Consider the following 25,591-nt stretch of genomic DNA (forward strand, 5'->3'; position numbering starts at 1 on the left):
ACATGTCAGACGGGGTCAGGTTCTGAAAGTCCCAAGCACTAATGTTAAACAAATCTGGGCGAACAACACCACCATAGAAGCTGCTAAACAGAGAACCGCAATAAATAGGCCATAAAAAACCTAGCGCACATGCAATAATAGGCAAAAGCTATGAAACACATATCACCCCCGCAGGACATGGCACACGTTCACACAACACGTCACCGTCACACAAAAGACGCCATCAGACTGCCACATAAGCATTTAGTTCATCATAACCCTCCCACCCAATCATTAAATGGCTATACTGCTAGATTTAAAATTACACAGACACACACACACACACACACACACACACATAAAGAGTTAAAAACTTAACTCTCCCGGAATGCGAGACCCTCCCCCGGGGTCTAGGCTTTGCGCTGGTTGGTAGAGGGGAAAAAGCAGACACCAGTCCAGCGCTCGCGAGGCCTCCGACTGTAGCGAAAACGGAGCCCCCCCTTTTTTGAGAAGCCGCGTCGCCTGACGCACTCCTATACCCGGCCTTATCTACAGGTAAGCCCGCTAACTATCTTCACCGCCGGCAGCCCTAAACAGCATGCGAACGGCACCCACCCCCCAACCTTGAGTGCCACTCGGCGTTTAGCAAAAACACTGCTTCCCAGAACATGTCATGCTTCGCTATGCCTCTCTATTTATTGTTCTCTCTCCTTCACGCTAATCAATGGTCAGGTGCAACAATTATTTACTCAACCCCATCTTTCCTCAAATCTCTCCCGCCCACACGCAATCATAACAATGCATCTTTACCACGTCACTTCATTACATTATCAACCGCTAAATACAGACCCTACTGTGACATCAAGGTGATGTTTAACAGCAGATTTCATCTTTAAAAAAATAAAATAAAAAAACTACATTACCCATAATTCTGCAGAAAAATCCACCAATCAGGGAACTACTTCAATCAGTCGAACACTTTTAAGTTCCATTAAGAATAACACCATGGAGTCAATCTCCCTCAAAGTCATTCCTATTATACTATCCTATGTATTTTTTATAATGTTTGTTGAGGGAAAAACCTATTAGTGCTCATAATTGGCTGTCATTTTTTTTCTACAAGGTGTTATTAGTATCTCCTCCTTCAATCTGTATGAGCTCAATAGCAGCACACCCAAGTCTCATTCGTGAATATGACTGATGAATAATTTCAGCTGAAGTGCACCGCAGTCCTGTGGCTTCCAGCTGATGTCTGACCATTTATTATATCTGTTGTTTCAACAAGTCTCAAGCACTAAGCGTGTTCAATTACTTCCATCACGACCTCTCTGCATCCAGTACCGTTATAATGTGCCGTTAAACCTCAATCCGCTCAGTGTTTTTCCCGTCAGTTTGCCAGAGTGAAGTACATGATGACGAGTCATCTCCGGGGACATCCGCTGTGTAGCCTAATTGTTGAGGATGTGCAGAGGTGGAAATTAGATCAGCTTAATTGTGTATTTTCCGCTCGTTTGGGCCAGTAGTGCAGCCGTGGTTTTCACCGACGGAACACCGTCATGTATTTTTCCGCTTTCAAATGGAAAACAAAGGACTTTTTTTTAAAGTGACCTTTTGAAAAGTGAGATTTATAATAGGACGGGTATTTAATAACACATCATTATAGTTAGAGTGATGTATGTAGGTGTGTATACAAAGGCACCAGTCAATCATTAAAGTCTAAGTATAGCTGGGTAGTTGTGGTCTGTGCTCTGTATTAGCTAAGTAGTCTAATAGGGTTGAAAGAAAGCTCTTAATATGAGTATTACAGATATGCTTTTAGCCAAACTATGATAGGGATGTGTCTTACAGTAAACTGTCTGAGGTACTGACATCAACTTATGATAGCTGATGTCTCTCCTCATTTTTTTCCCTTCTCCCTCCCTCTCTCTCCATTATGCACTTAAAGTTTTAAAAGCACCTCCTGTTTTAAAACTGTAACCTTTGTGAAGCGCTGTCATGATAAATTAAAGATGCAGACGGCATAATTTTAATGCAAAATACCTAAAAAGATGAAAAAGGCAGTTTAGCTTTGTTGAGGGGTGTTTTACAATTCATATTTCCCTGAGATTAAAACGCTGATTGCATTTTGATTTATGTACAAGCTTCGGTTCCATTCAGCCAGAGACAAAGCAAGAGCCCTTCCTCAGGCCGGCATGGATGAGAGCGGATTCGTCTTCCTCGTTGGTTCATTTCTAATTAATTAGCTCATAAAGGTCTTCAGAGGCTCAGGCTGCATAAGTAGGTTATGACAGCGTCTGTCTCTTCATCCTGTGCTGCTGAGAGACACCTTTTGTAACATGCTGGTTGAAATAACACATCTAGCTCACTTTAACACAAATTAGAATAAAAGCAATCAAAAATGATCTTTTGGAGCAAAAGTGCATCCTGAGTGTTAAAGGGTTAGTTCACCCCAAAATGAATATTATGTCATTAATAACTCACCCTCATGTCGTTCCAAACCCATAAGACCTCCGTTTATCTTCAGAACACAGTTTGAGATATTTTAGATTTAGTCCGAGAGCTCTCAGTCCCTCCATTGAAGCTGTGTGTACGGTATACTGTCCATGTCCAGAAAGGTAAGAAAAACATCATCAAAGTAGTCCATGTGACATCAGAGGGTCAGTTAGAATATATTGAAACATTGAAAATACATTTTGGTCCAAAAATAACAATTATTCAGCATTGTCTTCTCTTCCGGGTCTGTTGTGAGTGTTTTCACGACGCTGTTGACGTAAGGCGCTGCTTACGTGTTTTCTGGTGTGCCCAGTAACAAAGATAACACGTCAGCAGCATCACTGCAGTGTTGTGAACACACTCACAACAGACCCGGAAGAGAAGACCTGTTATGCATGTTACAGAAAATGTTATGCCAAAAATCATTAGGATATTAAGTAAAGATGTTTCAAGAAGATATTTTGTAAATTTCCCACCGTAAATACAGTTCAATTCAATTCAGTTCAAGTTTATTTGTATAGCGCTTTTCACAATGCAAATCCTTGCACAGAAGGTTTAAAGAAAATGTTAGTTTCTACATTACATTTAGTAATAGCTAGTTGATGTCCAAATGGCAGAAATGTATGGTAAAAATAAAGCTGTTAGTTAATGTCATGCAATCAAACAGATGGTGAATACTCTTAAAGGGATAGATCACCCAAAATGTGAAATTTGATATTTATCTGCTTACCCTCAGGGCAAGCAAGATGTAGGGGACTTTATTTCTTCAGTAGAACACAAATGGAGATTTTTTTAAACAAACCTTTGCAGTCGCTTAGTCATATAATGCAAGTGGATGGGAATCCCGTCTAAAACATCTGATTTAATGTGGATGTGGCCTTAGAAAAATATACTAAGTTAATTATATTTCACAGTGTCTGCTATTTACTAAAGAATGCATAAAAAAAGTGGTCCAGTGACACAACTTGTCCCACAATTTATATTTATAAAACTGAAATAAGAAAAAGTCCTAATTCTATCAAAGATTTTATATTTAAATGTAATTAACTTTAATGATCACATACTGATTATTATAAAATATATAAAATATTATTATAAGAATAATAAAAATAATATGAATAAACAGAAATGGCCATAGAAATGCTCATTCTCACACAAATGCTCATCTCTTATGTGAATCTCTTAGTCACAGGCAGCTGACTATAATGGGCACTTTCTGAATATATTGTGATATGCCAAAGATAATGCAGTTTGCTACATTAAGGGGGCAACACAGCTGGCACATCTTGCCCCACTGCCCACTCTCCCTATCTGATTTCAGTGGCAGTCAGTGAAACCAAAAATACATTTAAAAGCCCATGCATTTAAATATGAGCTGAAAACCACATATCTGCCTCTAAGTAAGGATTGTGAAAACATCCAGAGCATGACTATGTTTGATGTAGTCTGAGCCCGAGGCAGTAATCTAAAATCCTGCAGAAATGCTTTGATACACCCCCAACACCAGCATGACCATCCACTGTGAAAATGTAGAGACATGCTAGACATGTTTGTTTATGTGAACCATTCATTATTAGTGTCATATAGTATATGTACATGCAATTATATATATATAATACACACACACACACACACACACGTTTGTTTTTGTGAAAAGTGTGTCCATCCCATAGGCATAATGGTTTTTATACTGTACAAACTGTATATTCTATGGCCCTTCACCAACCCTACACCTAACCCTCACAGGAAACTTTGTGCATTTTTACTTTCTCAAAAAACCTCATTCTGTATGATTTATAAGCGTTTTGAAAAAATGGGGACATGGGTTATGTCCTCATAAGTCACCCTCTCCTTGTAATACCTGTGTCATACCCATGCCATTATACAGAGTTGTGTCCTGATATGTCACAAAAACATGCCCACACACACACACACACACACTATATTGCCACATATAAATCCACATCATTCAACAAATCACATCCTTCTGAATGCATTTTAAATAAAAACTGTCTGGTTTCTCTGTTTTCAAATTTGATGTCCCTAATGATTGGAATCAATTTGCAGATAGTGCTGAAATTGGCCAATTTTATTTCCATATTAGGTTTTTATTGATTTTTGTTATAAACAGCCTTGCAAATGCATTGGAGTAGCTTGGTAATGTGAAATGTATTGTTTATTTTGTCAGCTTTAAATTATATTTAACCCTGTTATGTATATTCTTTAATTACTTTAGTCTCTGTCTTTGTTTTTTTAATATTCACTTTAATATGTTAACCATATTGCAAAAGGTTCATGACCCATATGTATATTTCTGTCTTGATAACTGTCGAATGGATTGGCATGGTTATGTACATGACAATGTTAATGTATTTGGTCTTGGTGGAATAGACTGCTACGCTGCTGCTGATGCTGATGTGTCAGAGCAAGTACAGAGACTTGCTACTACCAATACATCCACAGCATGCTGTTTTGAGCATGTAAGCAATACTGCTGCTGCAAATATAATATACATGAAATAACTCCCTTAAAGCATACATGAATCACCTCGTAGTAGATCTATACAGGTGGAGCTGGGGAAGGTGGAGGGTTTCTGAAGCACGCTGCTCATTGGTTACTGATACAAAAGAGAACCAATCAGGTGTGGCATGTGATAATGATGTCATTAAGTCGGATTGAGTTAGATTTATTGGACTGCTCCTTCTAGAGTTTAATGCCAGAACTCTGTGTGTGTGTGTGTGTGTGTGTGTGTGTATATATATATATATATATATATATATATATATATATCTTAAATACAAATTCTTAATATGGTAAAAGACTATCCTATTCAAACTGATGTGATAAACAAGTTAGGTCAAAAGTAATCCAAAAGAAATGTAAAAGTAGTCTGATTATATTACCTAAAATGTGTAAAGTAATGGATTACAATACCAACTACAATTTTTGTCATGTAATTTGGAATCAGTATACAGTGCATATACAGTCATATTTTTATTAACCTTACCGTTTGTAAGTTTTATGTTTATTTTCTGATTTAAAAAGCTATTCTGCTATATGTTCTAGCACTATAAGACTGTAAAGCCTTCACAGACATTTAATTAAAGATAGAGCTGAGTCTAGCTGCGGTCGGAGACACTTTCTAACACCTCTAATGGATATCTGTGCTCCGCTCCGGCTGAATGTCAGGTCATCTTGACAAACTGTCTTGTATTTAAGCTCTGCATAAAATTCAGTCAAGGTCATGCATTCCCAAATCCAGCTTATGTCACCATTTTAATCAAATCAGTGTAGACAGATCCATTGGGTTTGATGTATAGCAGATGATGGAGAAGTGGCAGATGGAGGCAGTAGTGCCGGAGAGTTCATAAACAGCTTTCCACCTCCAGAGGTGCAAATAAAACACTTTGCCAGATTGAACTGGGGGGGAAACACACATAGGGTAGTCTAGCTGCTCACGGAAATTGATAAATGTTGATATCTGTTGCCATTTCCAGCCCTTCCATGAATCAGTGTCTTGTAAACTTGTCTAAATAATTATAAAACTTATGGAAATGTCATAATTAGAGACTGGACTCATAACCGTTGCAACCATCTGCCCCCAATTACTCCAAGGAAAATAATATGCCACATAACAGCGCATAAACGCAAAGTCAACAGCATATCTAAATAAATAAATAAATGTTAAAGGTTTTCTGGTTGTTATCTCTGAAATGAGTCACTGACAAACGCCCACTCACTGAACAACTTTGGTTTTTCGTTCCCAAGACGGTCTTTGAATTAACTGTTGGAAAACATCCTTGAGAAACATGATAGTATAATGTGTTGGCATAATATTAGCGACCGAAAATGTTTGTTGCAGACTGGGCTGAAAGTTTTCTAAGACAGCGAAGTCATATTTATTATTGTCACATATCTGTCTCCTATATCTGTGCTTATTAAAACAAATGGTCTCTTGCCCTGTCTAGTGAACATATCTGCTGCTGATAATAACAAGAGCAAAGTCATTTTCTAATATTCATCTGATTATTGTCTTAATGTCTCTGATGATGTAAGCAAAACAACTTACCTCTGGCTATGTATAAAATTTGTGGCCTGGCCAAAGCACACAGGAGTTTTTATACTGCTGGACTGCTGTGGCAAGAATCAGGATGAAGAGGAAAGGGAGGAGATATTACATTGTCTCTATCAAATTTCAGCATTACTGCTGTGATACAATTACGTTGCCATTCGATTATGTGCAATAGGGAGGCATATCCTGTTTCTGAAAATGCAGGGAATCTGCACAGCATGTTAAGTACTGTATAAAGTGCTAGAAAACAAATGACATTTGGAGCATTTTTTAATTGGACTTTTATTGGTAGAAGCCAAACACTGAGGATGCAGTGAGCTGAATATTAACATGGGGCATTACATTTTGATGGTAGCTGGTTTCTAGCTGCTCTCTAACCAGATACCAGCTTTTTATAACTATGTAGGTTGGTCAGGCTGGTTTTGGAAACATGGGGGCTGGACAACCAGCTGGAAACCAGTTAACTGAGGTTTATCTAAAATGGGATTTTCCAGCAAACATAGCATACGTTTTATAAAAGGGGAAGTTCTATGTGAAACTTTTATTTTTGTCTATTTTATTTTCACAAATGGGACAGAACTAAACCGGGCAACTAAACCGGGCAGAAAGAGAGAGAAAGAAAGAGTTGCTAGGCAACAAACTTGGCATCAGATGTTTTTTCTTCATTTCTTTCAGTGCCTCACAGTGTGCCAGATCTAAATTCATTCATTTTTCGTTACAGTTTTGCCTGTTTTCTTTGTGGTTGCAGACTAAAATGCTTACAGCAACATTTTGTTGGAGGAAAATGAATGCAAGGCGGATTGCTGTGCTGACACCTTAAAAGAATAAAAATAGGATGAATACAATGCAACCAAACAAGCAATCTGATTGTTAGCAGAGAGGCTGATGGCGAGCTCCTCCCCAGAGTCCAGCCAAATGAACACTAATGGCCGATAGATCATGCTGTGGATGGGCTGCTAATGGTGATGGAGCTAGTGCAATGGCTGTCTTCCCTGCGATTCGACGTGAAAGCACAGAGTCTGGCTCCACTGTGCCCGTGCTCTTGTCAGGAACATTTGTCTATATTAAAGGGTTCGAGATGCGCTTGTTGAAAGAGTGAAGTTTGGCTGTCCTTGAAGTGTTTATGACATATTTTCACCCAGTATGAACTTGACAATGATGTAGCTTTTGCCACAAGAAAACACAAAAACATAACCATCTATTGACCGTGTCATATTCTAAAATGACGCAAATACAAAGACAAAACTAATCAAACTTAGACACAGAATGACAAAAAACAACAACAACAAAAAAAAAACACTTTCCACTAAAATGTATAAGCTGAAAATATTGGTGTAGCTATCATAGATGCTTTTAGCTTTTAGTTTTTGTCTACTGAAAGTTTTTTTTTTTTTTTTTTTGGAAATATGTTTCATCAGCTGAACAATCAGTATGTTGTTTAACAACAGTACAATCTGTTGAATGCACTGTATTTTAGTCCCTCACAGACTCATTTTCATTCTTGTCAAAAATTAAATATGGCATTACCCTGACTATGGTTTATTGTTTTTTTCAAAAGTGAGAAAAAGCAACCCCAGAGGCCTTTTAATTATCAGCTAAAATGCCCCAAACAAAGCCTCAATGGCCTTTCCATTTTGTCTGTAATATCAATAACAGTAATATTAATTTGAACATGAGTTTGGGCTTGCTGCAGGGGTCTAATTTATAAGCAAGGGGTCTAATTTATAATTCAAGGGTATTTGAGATCTTGCTGAAGTTGTATGGAAAAATGTATTGTTCAGAAAGAATCCCATGAAATTTTGGTGGTTGTAATTATTACCTGTACAAACAAGAACAAAATGTGAGAAATTAGGGGTGTCTGATGGGTCATTTCATTATTCAAGCAATTTTTTTGCAATTATTATTATTACATACAGATTGTAAGACCTCATATTATTTAGACAGGAATTACAGTTAAGGTTTGAAGATGAGCCCCTTCTAACCACAACCAGGAATTACTTAAAAAATGATTTGTCACGCTGCAGGACTGTTTAGGCTAAACTCTACATGGTGAAATATAAATATGAAAAATAAACATATATGTTACCAGTTACAGTGCTTAAATGATCACGTCCCTTATACATGCTTTATATCTAAAATACATATCTAAAACCTTGTTCATTTTTACTATAAACATTGACATTAACTTTCCCCCACTGGCCAAAAACTTTGAAGATCAGAAAGTTAGGTTTGTCAGTATTTTGTAAAACATATGTTAATTAGCCTATATTTCATAATATTATGGACTTGTATTAAGTTTCAGCTCTCTGAATACTTGATTTTGATTGGTCACTTGAGAAATTTTGAGCACTCTGGTAAAATTGCTCATTAAATTGAATCTACACTGGAAAAAATGCTTTTCTTAGTTAGAATTTGTCTTGTTTCCAGCCAAAATATCTAAAAATGCTTAAATCAAGAAGGATTTTCTAGACAAGTAAAAAGTATTGTCTTGTTTTCAGAAAAAAAAACAAGTCAGAAACAAGCAAAACAGTCTGCCAATGAGGTAAGCAAAATACTATTATTTTGCTTGTACTAAGCAAAACGTCACTTAATTTTGATTTTTTTTTTTTCGAAAACAAGACAATAATTTTTACTTGTCTAGAAAATCGTTCCTGATTTAAGTATTTTTAGATATTTTGGATGGAAACAAGACAAAAAAAAAAATCTAAGTAAGAAAAGCACTTTTTTTGATGTGTAGATTTTGGGAGTTGGAGGCAAAAATCGGCAATTGGGGCAGTTTTGTTTTATATTTTATGTAACTCATTATTTGCAATATCTATTTGCCAAAACAATGTTTTATTATTTTGTTTGTATTGGCTCTTACTTTTTTATTTTGATTCAAGAATTGTGTTTAAAAAAAAAAAAATGTTTTTATCTGACCTCTGGTTAGACGCCTATTTTAAAATATACTTCATATTGACACGCACCGCATAAAGTAGGGTTGTGGGGTAAATGCGTGTCGTATAATGCACGACAACAAATTTGCACGCGAAAACTGCGTTTTGGTTATATGCTTGCCAAACACCTGCATATCATATGCTCGCTTGCGTATCAATACTACGATTTTCTGCTTTATTTAGCGGACTATTTGTACGCATTTTCATGGGATTCTCACAGCCTCGTTTTCGTTCCTGTCAACAATTAGATGTGGTGTTTCCCTGAGGTCTGTTTTAAGACAACTTACTTCATATAATGCGACTACATGCCCTGCTATCGGGCATACTAAGTATGTCAAATGAACAACATATATATATATATATATATATATATATATATATATATATATATATATATATATATATATATATATATATATATATATATATATATATATATATATATATATATAAAATTAAGAAATGAATAGGCCTGATTTTTAGTGTAAGCAATGCACACCCCGTTGTAGATATTCTTAACTGATAGTAAAAATATTGTAATGTAATGATTACAAACCCCCAAAATCAACAAATGAAGATGTATGTTCATTAAAGCAGTTTTGCATCCATATTCCGTGTATTGGGTCATCTCATTTCCCAGTGCCAACGTCATTTGAACAGACCAATGAAACGTCTCCTTTCGCAGGCTGAATACAAGTTCCACGAAGAGGCTCGAAGAACACTGGACCCTCGCGAATCTAGTGGGCTAGTCAGCAGAAGCAGACACAACTTTCACCAGGGTTGTGTTTATTTACGCGAGCTGTACGGTCTCCAGAGCAAAGTTAGACTCCAGAATTCAGCACCGGAGCTGTCCAGCCTCCGCGCCCTCAGCTCGTGCCTCACAACGACGCTGTTTGCTCGGCTGCGGAATATTTGTTTGACAGGGTTACACACTTTACACTGACCGCCGCGATTACACACGCATAACCTTCACTGACGAAAGCAAACCTTGAAATGACTGCTGGCAGCGCGTGAGAGAGAGGAGCAGAAGAAATCGAGTCCCAAGTACCGGAGCACCATCCCATCTCCTCCAGGTTAGTCTTAGTTCTTTTCTAACTGTAGGTACTAAAAAGAGAGTTGCGATTTTTACAGTCCAGATTTAGTAAAGCTTGCAGGACGTGCATTGAATGCAAAATAGAGCATGCATTCAAATTGCTGGTCATAAACACACGCAGCTTGCATGGACGTAAATGTCAAGAGACGGATCATTCATGCATCAGTTTTATGTGGGTGTAGAAAAATACCCCGTCTGTAACACCCGATCTAGGTCAGTGATGTTTTGACGGGTGTGGATGAGCAATGTATAATATTGCATCATTTCCCACTGTGAAATGATATGAGGCTGGGGTTTGATAGCCAGGTGCCATACTTTACGCTATAACTTTTGTTACACTGACACCGAATGTTGCATGTGACGTATTTCTAATGTCGGATGTGCAGTCAAGTGCTTCATACGACAACTTGTGCGTGGCGAAGTGTACACGCTCCCGTAAGCAGCACTGCAGAGGTAAGTTTTTCTGGCTCAATTGCAGTCTCTTTGTGAGACCCTTGTGCATCACTTCTGACGTCACAGCAGGAGCGAGCAGGGTGTTATGTAGTCATTGAAGAGTGGAAGTCAGAAAAGTCGCACATTTGGGGAAAATTATGTAGCTGTAGAATTTGACATATTGCATAATTATGAATAGTAATAATTGCATCATCAACAATAACAACAACAACAATCATCATTGTTATTATTAATAATTAATAATCTGATTTTAAATATTTTACATTGCCAAATGTAACATTGTTTTATAAATATTGCAAGTAAAATTATTTCAGATTTAAGGAGCAATATAAATATTACTACCTGCAAAATAATTATTAATAATAATAGCAATAAATGACATTATACTAGTACTACTTTTACTAAACTATCAACAGCAACAGCAACAATAATACATTTCCTATCATTATTATTATTAATTTCCCTAACAATCTATTTCTACTGGATTTAACCCAGAAAAATATAATTTGTTAGTTTCCGTTAACATAATGAAAATAAAGCTGATCTAATCTAATCATATAGGTTAACAGGAGTGTCTGAATCTGAACGTTCTGTATTTCATTTTCTGGACTTTTTCCATACCACCAACACACCTTGCATGTTTATGACACCTTTGCTGTTATTTAACAATTCATCACATTCTATTATTTTGGCCTTTGTAATACCGTTACATGCTTGCTATTCGTTATTGTTCAATATAAGTATTGCTTCAGTTGATCTATTTGACATGTACCCCCACTATTAGCCCTGTCCTACTTCTTCTTCCTACCCTCCTCCACCTTTTGGTGCTCGGTTCTCTCCTGTCTGCCCTCTTACCCACAATGCACCATGAGTGTCAGCTCTGGAACCCAGCAGACACTCCAGGTTCCCTCGTCTCTCTCACAGCGCTCATTGTCACCTCCTCTCAGAAGATTGCCTGGCACAGACTCAGTGCCTGACAGGAACTGAATGCCAACATGGGGGCTCCTCTCTCTAGAGGCATTTACATTCAAATTCCTCTAAATTGCGACGCCTCTGAGCCCATAGGCTAGCATGCGAGAGGAATCTGGGAATAGTTTGGCCAGCACACTTTGTTTTTGGGCCACTGAGTGTTCAAGTCAGGCATTATGAGATGCAATGACATATATGCATTAATATATTCCCAAAATTCAAAATTCAATGTTCCCAAAGCGCACGAGCCCACATTGCACAGATTATGTGTTTAATCACTTTGTTGCTCATTAGAGAGCGTTGGCGATTTTTCTTTGAAGTTTGGCAGCTTTTTTCTTTTTTTCTCGGTGGGTGTTTGTGATTCCAATCACTGGCAGAAGGTGGCCTTAGTGAACTCGTTAGTGTGATTAGTTCCAGGCTTCTGGGGATGGGATATTCACGTCAATGGGAAGCATTTCCCAAGGAAAAAAAGAATGCTTTGTCGCTGTCCTATTCACAGGACGGTTCCCCACAGGAGCAGTGCATGAAAGGCAGGGTTTGTTGGGATTCAAGTCAGCGACAGCTTGACAGTGCGAAGGCGATTTGTGAAACATGGTATTACAATAATATCAGAGGAAAAAACAAAGATTGGTGAACGTGTAGGTGAAATGCATCTGAAACATTAGCATTCAGAAGTTTTGTTGTAGGAAACAAGTGTAGCTTTTGAAACGTCTCGATGGTTGAAATCGCAGCTCACCACACTACAAGTTACTCATAATTTAAAGGGACAGTTCACCCCCCCCCCCCCAAAAAAAAATAACTTTCTGTGTTCATTTAGTCATCTTTGTGTTGCAGCATGAATTTCTTTCTTCCGCAAAGGAGATGTTTTCAGGAAGGCACAGGATTTTCAGTTTTGTGAGCATCTTCTAAATATATTTATGAATTCATGAATTATTCTGCCTTTCTGATCCAAATGATAAAAGAACCGACTCAAAGGAATCATTTGCTCACAAATCAGCATCTCCATTTCTCTCGCCTCCATTTTGAATAAATATTTATCTTACAGGTCACTGTTAAAAGGATATATAGTAGCTATTAATCTTGCTTTTTATTGTTAATTTAGTCTTTTTTTTTTGATCAGTCATATTTGGTATATTTGAAAAAGATACCACACAATGTCTATGCAGGGATAGATAGAACGATAGACAGAATGATAGAACAATAGACAGAATGATAGATAGAATGATATAAGGATATAACGATAGATAGATTTAACTGAACACTTAGAAGAAGCAATGGTTACCTTTATATGAAGTCAGTGCACTGAAGAATATTCTGCTGAACATCTATGCAGACAGATGCCTCACACAGAATGATAATTAGACGCCACGGTCTCCCCGGTGTCCTCACATAAATTGTCTATAAACTCCAATTCACAGCCCCACTTTATGAGACAGTTTTACACAGTTTACATATATGTCAACATTATATTAAAAACAAGCACAGATAATAACCAGAGCTTCTCAGAATGAATGTGATTTAATTATCCTAAAGGATCTGTCTGTCTGTCTGTCCTTCCATCCATCTATATAAAAAGTAAAACCAACACAGTTCTCTTCTGTGCATAAAAATAAGAAAACACTAGCTATATATTTGTAAACAAATGTTTCCATATATAGGTAAACTCACCTATATATGGAAACAAACTATTAAGTGACACAAATTTCTGCTTAAGTTCAGGACCATGTGATCAGCAGCACTGAGTCTGTGTCAAAAGCCAACTAGAGAGTCAGAGACAGTAGATCCATGTACATATGTGAGTTTTCATGTATGTCTCCCCTCAGCCCCCAACTTCATTTCTTTTTCAGGAGAGTCGTCTAAATTTTTCAGGGAAGTTTCGCTGGCCTGTTAGTGAGCCGTGTCGGTGAGACAGCCATTGCCCAGAATACACTGCATCCTTTGAGCTCATTTTATTTCTGTGAGATTGCTGACTTGGTGCACACTTTATTGCAAACCTCCAAATCTAAACAATCACAGGGCCCTCGATTTTCCCCTGAGCAATAAAAATAGTCAGCCTTGTTTATAAATTCAGGTCAGGGAATATTGTATTTGCTTGGGTAGGGGTTTTAGTAAAAGATAATTTATTTAATGTTTTCCTTGAGACTTTTTACTCAACCAACATCAACTATCGTAATGCGTTGTTTTCATTGTTGCATCATCTTGATATTCTGGAGATACATTTCAAATCTTTGCTAGTGGATATAGGACAACATTTACATCAGTTTAATAAAATCCATCCGGTGATTCACATACCTTGAGAAGCCCATCTGTTACTGTAAAAGCACTTCCTCAGGTGTCAATCACCACAGACCTCTATCTCCATATTCAAATGAGTGATCGACCAATATGCCATTTAGTCCTCCTCAATTCTGACTAAGTGGTTACAGCCCTTGTGTCCAACTTACCACAAAATTGAACATTAGCAAATCTTTCATTTGGAATTCACAAGTGTGGCTCGGAATACAAATGCTGTTCATTCTATTTCCAGAGGCTTCCTTGCAGAGATTTAAAGCGATAGTTCTTCCAAAAATGAAAATTGCCTCATGATTTACTCCCCCTCAAGCCATCCTAGGTGTATATGACTTTCTTTTTTCAGATGAATACAACTGTAGTAATATTAAAAAAGGTCCTTCCTGGCTCTTCCAAGCTTTAAAATGGCAGCTGATGTTGGTTGAGATTTTGAAACCCAAAAAAGTGCATCCATTCTTCATAAAAAGTCCTCCACATGGGTTCCACTGACTGTCGTATGCATGTTCATGAGAGAATAGCGTTCTAGCAGATGACGTAGCCATACTGTGAGCTTCATTTTTTGGTAAATTATCCCTTTGAGAAAAGAAAATAGTCCATATCTTATTGTTTATTGAACATTTTGTAATCTGATGGGTTTCTGTCTGGTGTAATACATACATTTAACACTCACTATATTTTTCCTTTACCATGGCTATAGGCTACTTTATATTTGTAGCATACACAATAGTAAATGGAAGCGTTTTACATTGACATCATAAAGAGAGAGCAAAAACATTTAAAAATACATTTTAAAATAATTTATGAACATAAAAATGAATAAGAAATGAAAAAGATGAAAAAAAAAGATAAAAATGTAGTTCTCAGTCTTGTCAATTATTTTCATTGAGTAATTTCACTGTTCGGCAGTAATTGCTTCCCCTGCGTCTGAAAGCATCAGCTGTCACTGGAATGAGCGTGTTATAATCTGTGCTGAGAGTTGGGATGCAGTGGGATTTCTAGCCAGAAGTCATTTTCATAAGGTTTGCAGACTTTGCACAAAGGGATTGACTCAGACGTTATTACAGGGGGAGAGATTCTCATCTTTTATTCTCCTCGAGGCGAGCTGCGATGACCTCTCGCTCTTCCTCTGCCTTTCGTCTCCAAGGACTCTTCATCCATCACTGTATAGTCACAGTTTTACGTCTGTGTCACAGTTTTAGTTCTAGCATCAGTCTGTTCATGCATGGTCTGATGCATATTGCTGGCTGAAATCACCAGTTCTGTGAACTCGTTGTCTGGCTTCTATGCAATTTCCGCCCAATGGGTGTACAGATCTGCCGGGAAACAAAATTGCGTTCACACTTTCCCAGGCTGATGCAATGAGCTCTTCAATGGAGGAATGCATGATTTCAGATTCACCCGTGAGCTTCACCAATAATAACCTGTGGTCAGTTTTGTTGCATAAGCTGCCAAAGTGGACCAGGCTTCATGCAGTGTAATCAAACTATTTGTACCTGTAACAGTTTTGTAATATCAAACAAATTCCAGCTAAATCAATGTTAGTTTTACTGGCGGCATCTGATGAAAATAAATATTCTTAAATGTTGTTTTATTCTGTCACCCTAATTGGAATCCTCATGGTTTTCTTAACGTTTGCCTGGCTGTAATTTAGCTGCTTAAAAAGTATCATTTGTTTAACAAGCTACACTTTGAAAGTAGCTTTCCCAGATAGATTGCAATATCCTTTTACTGACTTAAGAGAGATAAAATGCTATTCTGAGACAGTAATATATGCAGTTTGTTGTCGGCTTCGAGATTGTGGCTAAAAGATACGCATTAATTAATTTGGTGACAAGACATTAAACCACACCTCCCTCAGCCAGCTGATGTGACATCTATCAGAACACGCTGAGCTGTTACAGGGTAAAATACATCATACAGCCAGGGGTAATTACTGCAAAAATCTCTGTGTCACTCCCAGGCCTTTGATGACATGAGGCTCAGCACCACCTCCTTGATTTCCCTCATTATTAAAGTTCATTCTCAGACTCTGCCTATAGGGACAAAAGCGATGTTACAGTGTGGCTCTTTTAGGTGGGTGCAGAGAAAGAAGAAAGGGTCAGAGCTCGGGTTGATAGTTAAGAATAAATGGGAGAAGGATTTCAGTATCCATTGAAATTCAGAAGCATGCTGTGCTTTGCGTTTAGAAGGCGAGAGAATGCCAACTGAAGCAGTTTCACACCATTACCCTGATTAAAGACTGAAAAGATGGAGCAACCATTCAAGATGATCTGATGTCTGGGCAAGCTAAATCACAGTTTATGCTCAACACAAGAATGGAATGCACCAAGCTAAATGTTTGAAATTCATTTTTAGTGCTTGTTCAGTTCATGTTTTTTTGATCAGAATGGGAAATACAAAATCAAATCCAAAACAGGCAGGAGGTCAAAAACTATGAAAGCAGTCCAAAAAACAAGAAACATGAAAAACACAAGGAAACACGAGAAGCAACTAGGGAACACGAGAAGCAGGGTGAAATGAAACAAGGCCTCCATGATAAAGATAGAAACAGACCGGTTTATATAGAAAGGTGAAAATGATGGAAGTGGAGACAGCTGAGTGCAATTAACAGGTGTGCAATTAACAGTGATGAAGGGGACAAAGGCTTTGTGGGAAATGTAGTGCCTGCAGTGGGGTGACTATGGGGAAGTGAGACCACTAGTGGACACCCAGGGAAACACAGACCAGACACTGTGACATTACCCCCCCTCTAAGGATCAGTTACCAGATGCTCCACTGAACACAAGAACAAACCAAAGAACACAGTGTCCAGGAGGGAGGTGGACCAGCGGAGGACCAGGTGGAGGGACGGAGAGCCAGGTCCATAGAGGGAAACAGAGGCCGGAGGTGAAAAAAAAACAGAAAACAAAACCATAACGACAAAAACAACAACAACAAAAACAACACAAAGAGGCCAGGAGGAAACGGAAAGTTCAGGGGCCCAGGGCAGAGCCGACAGGGCAGGTGGAACTGAAGCCCACCACAGCCAAGCAGATGGGACTGACGCCCACCAGGGCGGTGCAGAGAACCACCACCGCCTTGCAGTCGAGACAGAGGCCCACCAGGGTGGCGCAGAGGACCACCACAGCCGAGCAGATGAAACAGATGCCCACCGGGGCGGCGCAGAGGACCACCACCTCCATGTGGTTGAGACAGAAGCCCACCAGGTCGGTGCACAGGACCACCACATCCGAGCAGATGAAACAGATGCCCACCGGGGCGGCGCAGAGGACCACCACCTCCATGTGGTTGAGACAGAAGCCCACCAGGTCGGTGCACAGGACCACCACATCCGAGCAGATGAAACAGATGCCCACCGGGGCGGCGCAGAGGACCACCACCTCCATGTGGTTGAGACAGAAGCCCACCAGGTCGGTGCACAGGACCACCACATCCGAGCAGATGAAACAGATGCCCACCAGGTCGGTGCACAGGACCACCACATCCGAGCAGACGAGACAGAAGCCCGCCACAGTGGGATAGATGGCACAGGAGAGCAAGTCTGGTTAGGTAAGCCTTAAATAGAGAACATGAACAGGTTACAGGTGGCCTCTGTGGCCCTGATGAGATGGTAGATGGTCTCCACGGCCATGACAGGATAGGACGAGCGCTCAGGAAGTTCAGCAGAGACGTCACGAGGCTCTGGAAGTTCAGCAGAGATGTGAAGAGGCTCTGGTAGATCCGGGGTGATTTGACTGGGTTCAGGAAGATCAACGGTGGCTTGACTTCGTTCAGGAAGATCAACAGTGGCTTGACCTTGTTCAGGAAGATCAACGGTGACTTGACTTGACTCAGGAAGATCAACGGTGACTTGACTTGACTCAGGAAGATCAACGGTGACTTGACTTGACTCAGGAAGATCAACGGTGACTTGCCCTTGCACATGAAGATCTTATTATAATGTGCTCATAGCGTATGCTCTGCAATTGCAAGCACAAATATGTGCGCAAATATGGTGCGCGCTGTAGCCTGTATCATTTCATATTAAAGTGTGAATGAAACTATGTATGCATGCATATCAGATCCACATCATATTCAGCAGTGGCAGCTCTTAAAGTAATAGCAGCCAAATAACAAAGCAGCTGCTGTGATGTGTGTTAAAGAAAGAAAGAGGAAATCAATAACTTTTGTAGCTGATGTATTCTTCTATATTTAATTTAGAATTTAGTGCTTGATAACTTTATTACATTTCTGTATATTACTTGATGAAAGGGCACTGGAGGGTTTATGTGAAGATTGTCTTCAGTGTCACATGATTCTTCAGAAATCATTCTAATATGTTGACTTGCTGCTCAAGAACTATTTCTCATTATAATAAATGTATACATTTATTTAAAAATTCAAAAACAGTTCAGGAATTAAATTTGAATTGAAGTTCTGAACAACAAACACCACTGATCATGACTCACACAATCTTGCGATCGAACAGCTCTGCATTGGTTTTGCTGTCTGTTCACACTGCAATCACAAGTCACCACATGTTGCCATTAGTTAAGATTGATGGCAGCAGACCAATACGAGACACACCAAGCCTGCCAGTGATCAATCATATCAGAGATCTGTGTGAAGAAAACGCTAGCGAGGTGGTTTGCAGCACATTTGCCGTGGTTCACAAAATCTGCTTGATCCAGCATGTGGGCGTATTTTGCCAGAGCAATGATTTAGAGACAAAGTCGATAGAACATGTCTTGTTTTCAACCTTAATATTTGTTATGCAACAGGGTGCTAACACCAACGCATAAGCATGAGAACTGTCTCTCTTTGCTATATTAATATTATGTAGGATTTGAAACTTAACCTGCTGAAAACAGCAGCGCTGTTGATTGCATAGCCTGATATAAATCAATAATGTCTTATGGTAAAAATAGCTTTTGTTGTGTTACTACTGTTTTGCAGCCATGGGTGTGCTAATGTCCAAGAAGCAGCAGGTGGAGAAGGTACAGAAGTGCAGCGTGGTGGTGTCCGCATTTAAAGACGGTCTGAAGGACCGGGCGGCTCCAGCGGCTGGGGCCCCGACTGAAGAGGTCATAGCCGAGAATGGGGATGGGTCTGCTGATGGATCCCACCAGGCAAGCAAGGAGCAGACTGAACAGAAAGACAAGGACAGCAAACCAGGGTCATTACCAAATCAGCAGGCCTCGGCTCCAGCCAGAGAGGAGCACAAGGCCAATCAGGAGGCTTGGGGGCGGCTCCGCGATGGGAAGGGGGTGGAGCCTGAGGATTTAAAGAAGGCACATCAGCTCATTCCTCCTGCATTTGTGCGTCCAAAGAGAGAGGTCAACGATGACCAACCATTAGACGTGTCGCTTGGGCAAAGAGAGCAGGTAATATGGATGAAATATATATTTTTTAACAGTTTGTTTTTAAACGTTTTTTAAACATTCCTGCTCATCTGTCATTATAACTGTGGAAGTATCTCTTTCATTTATGCACATTATTAAATGTTTTATAAATACTTTTTTTATTATGTCCCCTCAACCACAGTAGGACAAGCGAATTGTAAAATGAATGGATGGGAAATTTTCTAAAATATATTTAGATTGGTAACTGATGGCTCAATTTAATGTTATAATTTTCTAATTATTTTTATTTGTTTATTTAAAAAAATATTTAGCATTTCTAATTTTTTTGTTTTGTATAGTTTTATAGTTTTTGGGGGAGTATAGTAACAATTAACATTATAATTAAGTTTTATCATATTATATTATTTATAATATTTTTTATTTTATTTTATCCCCTTAACCATACATTAGACAAGTGGGTTAGATAATTATATAAACTTGTATATAATGGTAATAAACAGCATAATTTAAAATATTATATTTATATTATTATAAATTGTATTTTTATTTTGTTCATTTGTTTGTTTTTTATTAAATAGACAATTTTTTAAAAATGTATTGCATATTAACCTTTATATCCCTTTAACCATACATTGGACAAGCAGTTTGGACAATGATTTAAAATAGATTTTTATAATGGTAATTCACAGCATCATTTATTATTATAATTCAATTTAAATGTTTTTATTGTTTTAATTAAATAAAAAGTATATTAAACTAATAGGCATAAACATTTTTTTTGGGGGTGTTGCTGTATATTTATATACCAGGCCTAAAAAATAGATATTAGAACAACAATCATAGAGTCCACGCTTCTAGATCCAAAAATCCCATATAACTGCATGAGATTGAAGAACTCACCTAAAATATATAGAAACTAGTCTGGTTTTCCTTCTATCTGAAATTAGAGGGGTGCTGTCGGAGGTTTTCCTTTCATTCGGAGCTGAAACCCACTCTGTGACGCACATACTGTATGTGAGAAAATGTCAAGACTGTGAGTAAGGGAAGCTGATCCCAGCTCAGCCTAAATGGCAGCTCAGGTTTGTTGACAGTGCGTGGGCAGTGGGTATAGGCTGTGCTGGAAAAACCTGGCTGGGTGAGCTGCGCTGACGTCTGGGATCAGTCCGAAATTAATTGGGGTCACTGAAGCTTGTGGTGACGGGGCCAGGCCTCACAGCGAGCCGGAGAAGAGCCACTCCACACAACTCCACTTCAACAGAACGCTTTTGTTTACCTGCACTCTCTCCCTCAGCAGAAATAAAAGACATAAGAGCAGGCTGAATGAGATGCAGTTTGGCCTGTCTTTCTGAGTTATGTCTAGATGCATTTGCAGATGTTAAAATATGGTTCAGGAAAATGAATAAACAAACAGGCAGTACTGAGATGAATGTAAAATTGAACAGCTGGTGAATATAAATGTGAGAAAGAAAGAAAAACTTTGCATTTGCGTTGGCAAAGGGGAATAAACATTGTCTTACATATTCTTAGCAGAAAAAAAGTTAATTTTTTTTATCATGCATCAAGGGTAAAGAACTAGTACTACTTAGCATCAGATTATTTGATTTGAGGAAGAAATGGATCAGAAATGTTTGAGTTTATAGTAATTTCTAATGTTTGATTGCAGGCTTTGGCATTTTGGCAAATTTGAGCACATTTTGAGACAATGTTGAAATTAAAAGTTTTTTTTTTTTCAGAAGATAAATAGGACTGAGGGGTAGGACTGTAACACTTTAAATTGTGCTCACTGCTACACTGAAATGAGTGAAATGAACTTGTAATTTATTCAAAATGCTTTTGGTAAATGCAAGAGAATATTCCTTTATTTATATATGAAGAGTTCAGATGCAAAAGCCTCTAAATGCCATCTGAAATTTTCATCAAAAATTAGGATTTTTTTCAGGCTCCTATATTTATGTTCAGTTATTTCACTTTAATAGCCTGGAAAAGGACCTGCACATTGCCATTAAAGTAAAATGACTCAACCTAGGAGCTTGATAAAAATCCTAATTTTAGATGAAAATTTCAGCATCTGAACTCTTCATATATATATATATATATATATATATATATATATATATATATATATATATATATATATAATAAGACAAAATAATAAGACAATCCATATATTGCATATATTCCCATAAAATGCCAAAGTGCTATTTTTATCATCTACAGACAGTAGTGGTCCACTACCATTCCAGCAGTTAAATATCAATGGGTTGTACTGATTCAGATTCTTTAAAGGCTCAGTGGCAAGGTGACGTACTTTGGCTCTTCTGATCGTCCCGCTTCTAAATACAGCACCGCTCTCCCCCGCGCTCATATCACAATCCTCACCCTCCTCAGAGACACATGTCACAATCTGAAGAGCAAAGACTGAGTGTGTCTGGTGCCGACGCCAGAACAGGGTGAATTATTCATCTGTTATATCTGACAAGCATTGGATCCCTGCTTTCCTAGTGCCACGATCCACGATCCACGAAATGGTGTATAAAGCTCCTATCTAATACGCAAATTAACAAGTTACTTGAAGTTGACTAGGTAGCAGTGGTAAAACTAATTTTAATGTTTGGTTTCACATTGTAATATTTAGTTGTGATTGTACCTTTCTAGCAGTATAGTGCTGTAACTGGCCGTGAGTCATCACATCTCTCAAATCATCCCAAATCCTCTGGAGACGCTGGGGTCTGCACCAAAAGTCCTTGAAAATGATTTAAACTTTGAACCACAGTTTTGTCTCTGCACGTTTCCAAGGTTTTAAAATGTCTGACCTTGAGTTGCATTAATGTGACAGGTTGTCAATAATTATGTCTGTGTCTATTGGGCGACGCTGCAGAGAGGAAGAACAGCATGAAATGAGATGAGCTCATTAGACAGTAGACTCCAGCAGGAATTGACCATGTTTGTTAAACACTCATTACCTGTTGGAAAGGTAACTGAGTAAAAAGACGCAATGCTAGTAACCTATGAACATTTTAGTAGTGTTTTTGCAAATTGTGTAAACAAACTACTGTACGTTGTCCTAGCTAAGCTAACTTCTTAACTTCTTTCAGTTGTAGCATTAAAACTTGCTAAAAATTACCTTAGTTACTTAAGTATTATTTATATACTATTATAGTATTCATTAATATTTTTAGTTAGCTTTTATTTTTATATTTTTAGTTTTTATTTATATTTAGTTTACATTCTAGTTTGTTATGTGATGTTCTCATTTAGTTTTTTTTTATATTTATATTTAATTTTTATTCAGTTTTTGGTTTTAGTGATTTTATTTCTTTAACTTAAATTTGTTTTATTTCAGTTAGTTGCGAAGGCAACATTTTAATTTAATTTAATTTAATTTAATTTAATTTAATTTAATTTAATTTAATTTAATTTAATTTAATTTAATTTAATTTAATTTAATTTAATTTAATTTTTGTTACCTGTTTTTCAATTTCTGTTAAAAATGTTTTTTCCATCTAATTATTATTATTATTATTTTTTAATTTATTCCATTTTATTCATCAATTTGACTTCCATTTAAACATTTTAATGTTCTTTTACCCATCTAATTTTTTTATTCTATTTAAATACATTTCAACACCAACAACAACAAACAAGTCATCAATTTGTCTTCCCCCTTAAAACATTTCATTTTATTTTAACAACAAAACAAGTCATCAATTTGACTTGTCCTGTGGCATCATCTTTCTAGGACTGAGATATTTGATAAAATCATTGCTGTACATTAATGTTTATTAATCATGGTGTTTTTTATTTTTATTTGCTGTAAATTCATTTTAAACGTTGTGCTGCTGCCACTTTAAATTAAATTGTTAATACATTCACAAACCCTAGTGTTTTTGTGCTGTAGAGTTTATCTTTATCAAAATAGTCATATATTTCAAAATATATCTTTAATGTAGTATACCTTTTGTTAGTAGATTGTGTCTAACAGTTCAAAAAAAGAAAGTGAATGAATGAATACATACATTATAGGCCTGCATGCAGAAAGGGAGATGTCTATACCATCCATACAGTGTGATTCTCTCACAGTTTAGTATTTATAAAACTTTAAACAAATTTCCCTTGTGCGATCATCAAAACCTTTTTTGAGCTGCATTCATCAAAGCAGCATGACATCAACATATCATGACATGAAAGTAAACCACATGCAGATTCAGCTGCACCATAGGAGACTTTAAATGAGCAGGGAATGTCAAGTGAGATTATTTCTATATTCGGTGACCTTTAATGGAAAGCAGCGAGTGGAGGGAGCTATAGAAGTTTGAGTCACCACACTTCCTGTCATGTGTGATTATGCATTTTCAGTGTGCTGTATGGCCTTTTTCAGTGAATCAATTAGAGTCTTGTTGCTAAGTTAGGATGATTTATTTGTGTTGTCTCCAATTAATCTGCGATCAGCCCATCAACGATGAGATGTGCGAGGTGTGTGAGGTTTGGACGGCAGACGATCTGTTCCCCTGCCGGATGTGCACGCGGGTCTTCCACGACGGCTGTCTGCGGGAGATGGGTTACCTGAGCACTGAAGCCCTGCAGGAGATGAGAGAGACGGCCCACACCACCAGCGGCTGGAGCTGCTATTACTGCGTGAGTTCCCTCTTTGATGAATACATGCACACACTATCACACACAGACATATTTACAAGCACATTTCTAGTCCCTGGCTGTGTGCAGTTGTTTCCTAGCTATTACAGTAAATGTCTTTCAGTCTGCAGCAAGAATCCGTTCTGCAGAAATGAGCCGCTCATTTATATTTATCTGTGCGGCTGTCTTAAAGGAACAGTTTACTCTGAAAGTACAATGAGCTGATTGTCACAGATGTAGTCACAATAAACTGCCACCGTACGGAGAATCATGAAAGAATTATGAAACTTCTTCTGAAACTTTTCAATGTGTCGTTGAACAAAAAAGACGGTTTTGAACTATATGAGGGTAAATTAAAAATGACAGAATGTTGACTTTTGGTGGAATTATATTAATTTCAATATCATTAGCTGTTTTTCATTCCTGCCAGTGTGAAGCAATGAGTTATTTCTGTACTATTACATGTTCACAAAGACTGATTAAATTATTATAAATGCTTACTTGATTGCTTATACTTTATTTTTATTGTCTTCAGACATGATACTGTAACTTTGCAACTACATGTCAACTAATTCTCATTAACTTGCAAACTACATGTCTACTAACACTCAGAGTAGACTTTAGTAGGTTTAGGTTTAGTAGAATAAGTTGACATAAAAGTTCCTCATAGTCAGTATGTTGTGGAGCCATCAAAAAAAGTGTGTTTTCGACTGATACTCTAATGACTGAAAACAAAAATAAAGACTTTTATTATACAGTACGTGTACTAACATGTACTTATATTGTACTTACAGTGTATTTATCTAAGAAAGTTCTGGTAATACAAGGTAGCTACCTGGGGTAGGGTTAGGTTTAAGGGTTAGTACCTAGTTATTACATAGTTATTGTAATTGCTATAATAAGAACATAGTATGTGCATGGGGAACAGGACTGTAAAATAACATTTCTTCTCTTCCTGCAAGCTTTTTGTGAGCAAAAAAGGTAATTTTTCAATGTGTATGAAAGCACAGCTCACACAGAAAATTAGTGTGACCAACTTGAACCCGTTGTGGAATCTGCAAGGGGAAATGATTTAGCCCAATGAAAAATTCTGTATCACATGAGCCACTTTTCCACTGTTGACCCAAACTCTTTTTTTAATCATGCCACCGATCCAATTTTCCACTGTTGGGCTGATAACAGAGCTTGCCAAACAAATACATCAGTCATTGCCTCTCAGAATAAACATGCAGTGCCAAACCAAACTCAAGACGAAACATAACTTCCCATTCTTGCAGTTCTTAGAATGGCTCACCCAACCGTGGAAAAGTGGCTCTGAATTCCTGTTGAAATA

General features: G+C 37.7%; 1 protein-coding gene across 2 annotated transcripts in view; it reads left to right on the forward strand.

Annotated features, from left to right (window-relative positions):
* Positions 1 to 10,132: 10,132 nt before the first annotated feature.
* Positions 10,133 to 25,591, forward strand: part of LOC113109705 (PHD finger protein 24-like) — a 31,732-nt gene continuing 16,273 nt past the window's right edge. The window contains exons 1-3 of one of the 2 annotated variants that reach the window (XM_026273440.1): positions 10,133 to 10,553; positions 19,220 to 19,647; positions 24,076 to 24,261. In XM_026273440.1, the coding sequence (XP_026129225.1) occupies positions 19,222 to 19,647; positions 24,076 to 24,261 (612 nt within the window). In that variant the 5' untranslated portion in view covers positions 10,133 to 10,553; positions 19,220 to 19,221. The remainder of the gene's footprint in view (positions 10,554 to 19,219; positions 19,648 to 24,075; positions 24,262 to 25,591) is intronic. The other variant, XM_026273441.1, reaches the window with a different exon arrangement.

Source organism: Carassius auratus, chromosome 10, assembly GCF_003368295.1.
Source record: "Carassius auratus strain Wakin chromosome 10, ASM336829v1, whole genome shotgun sequence".
In the NCBI taxonomy this organism is placed as follows: Eukaryota; Metazoa; Chordata; class Actinopteri; order Cypriniformes; family Cyprinidae; genus Carassius; species Carassius auratus.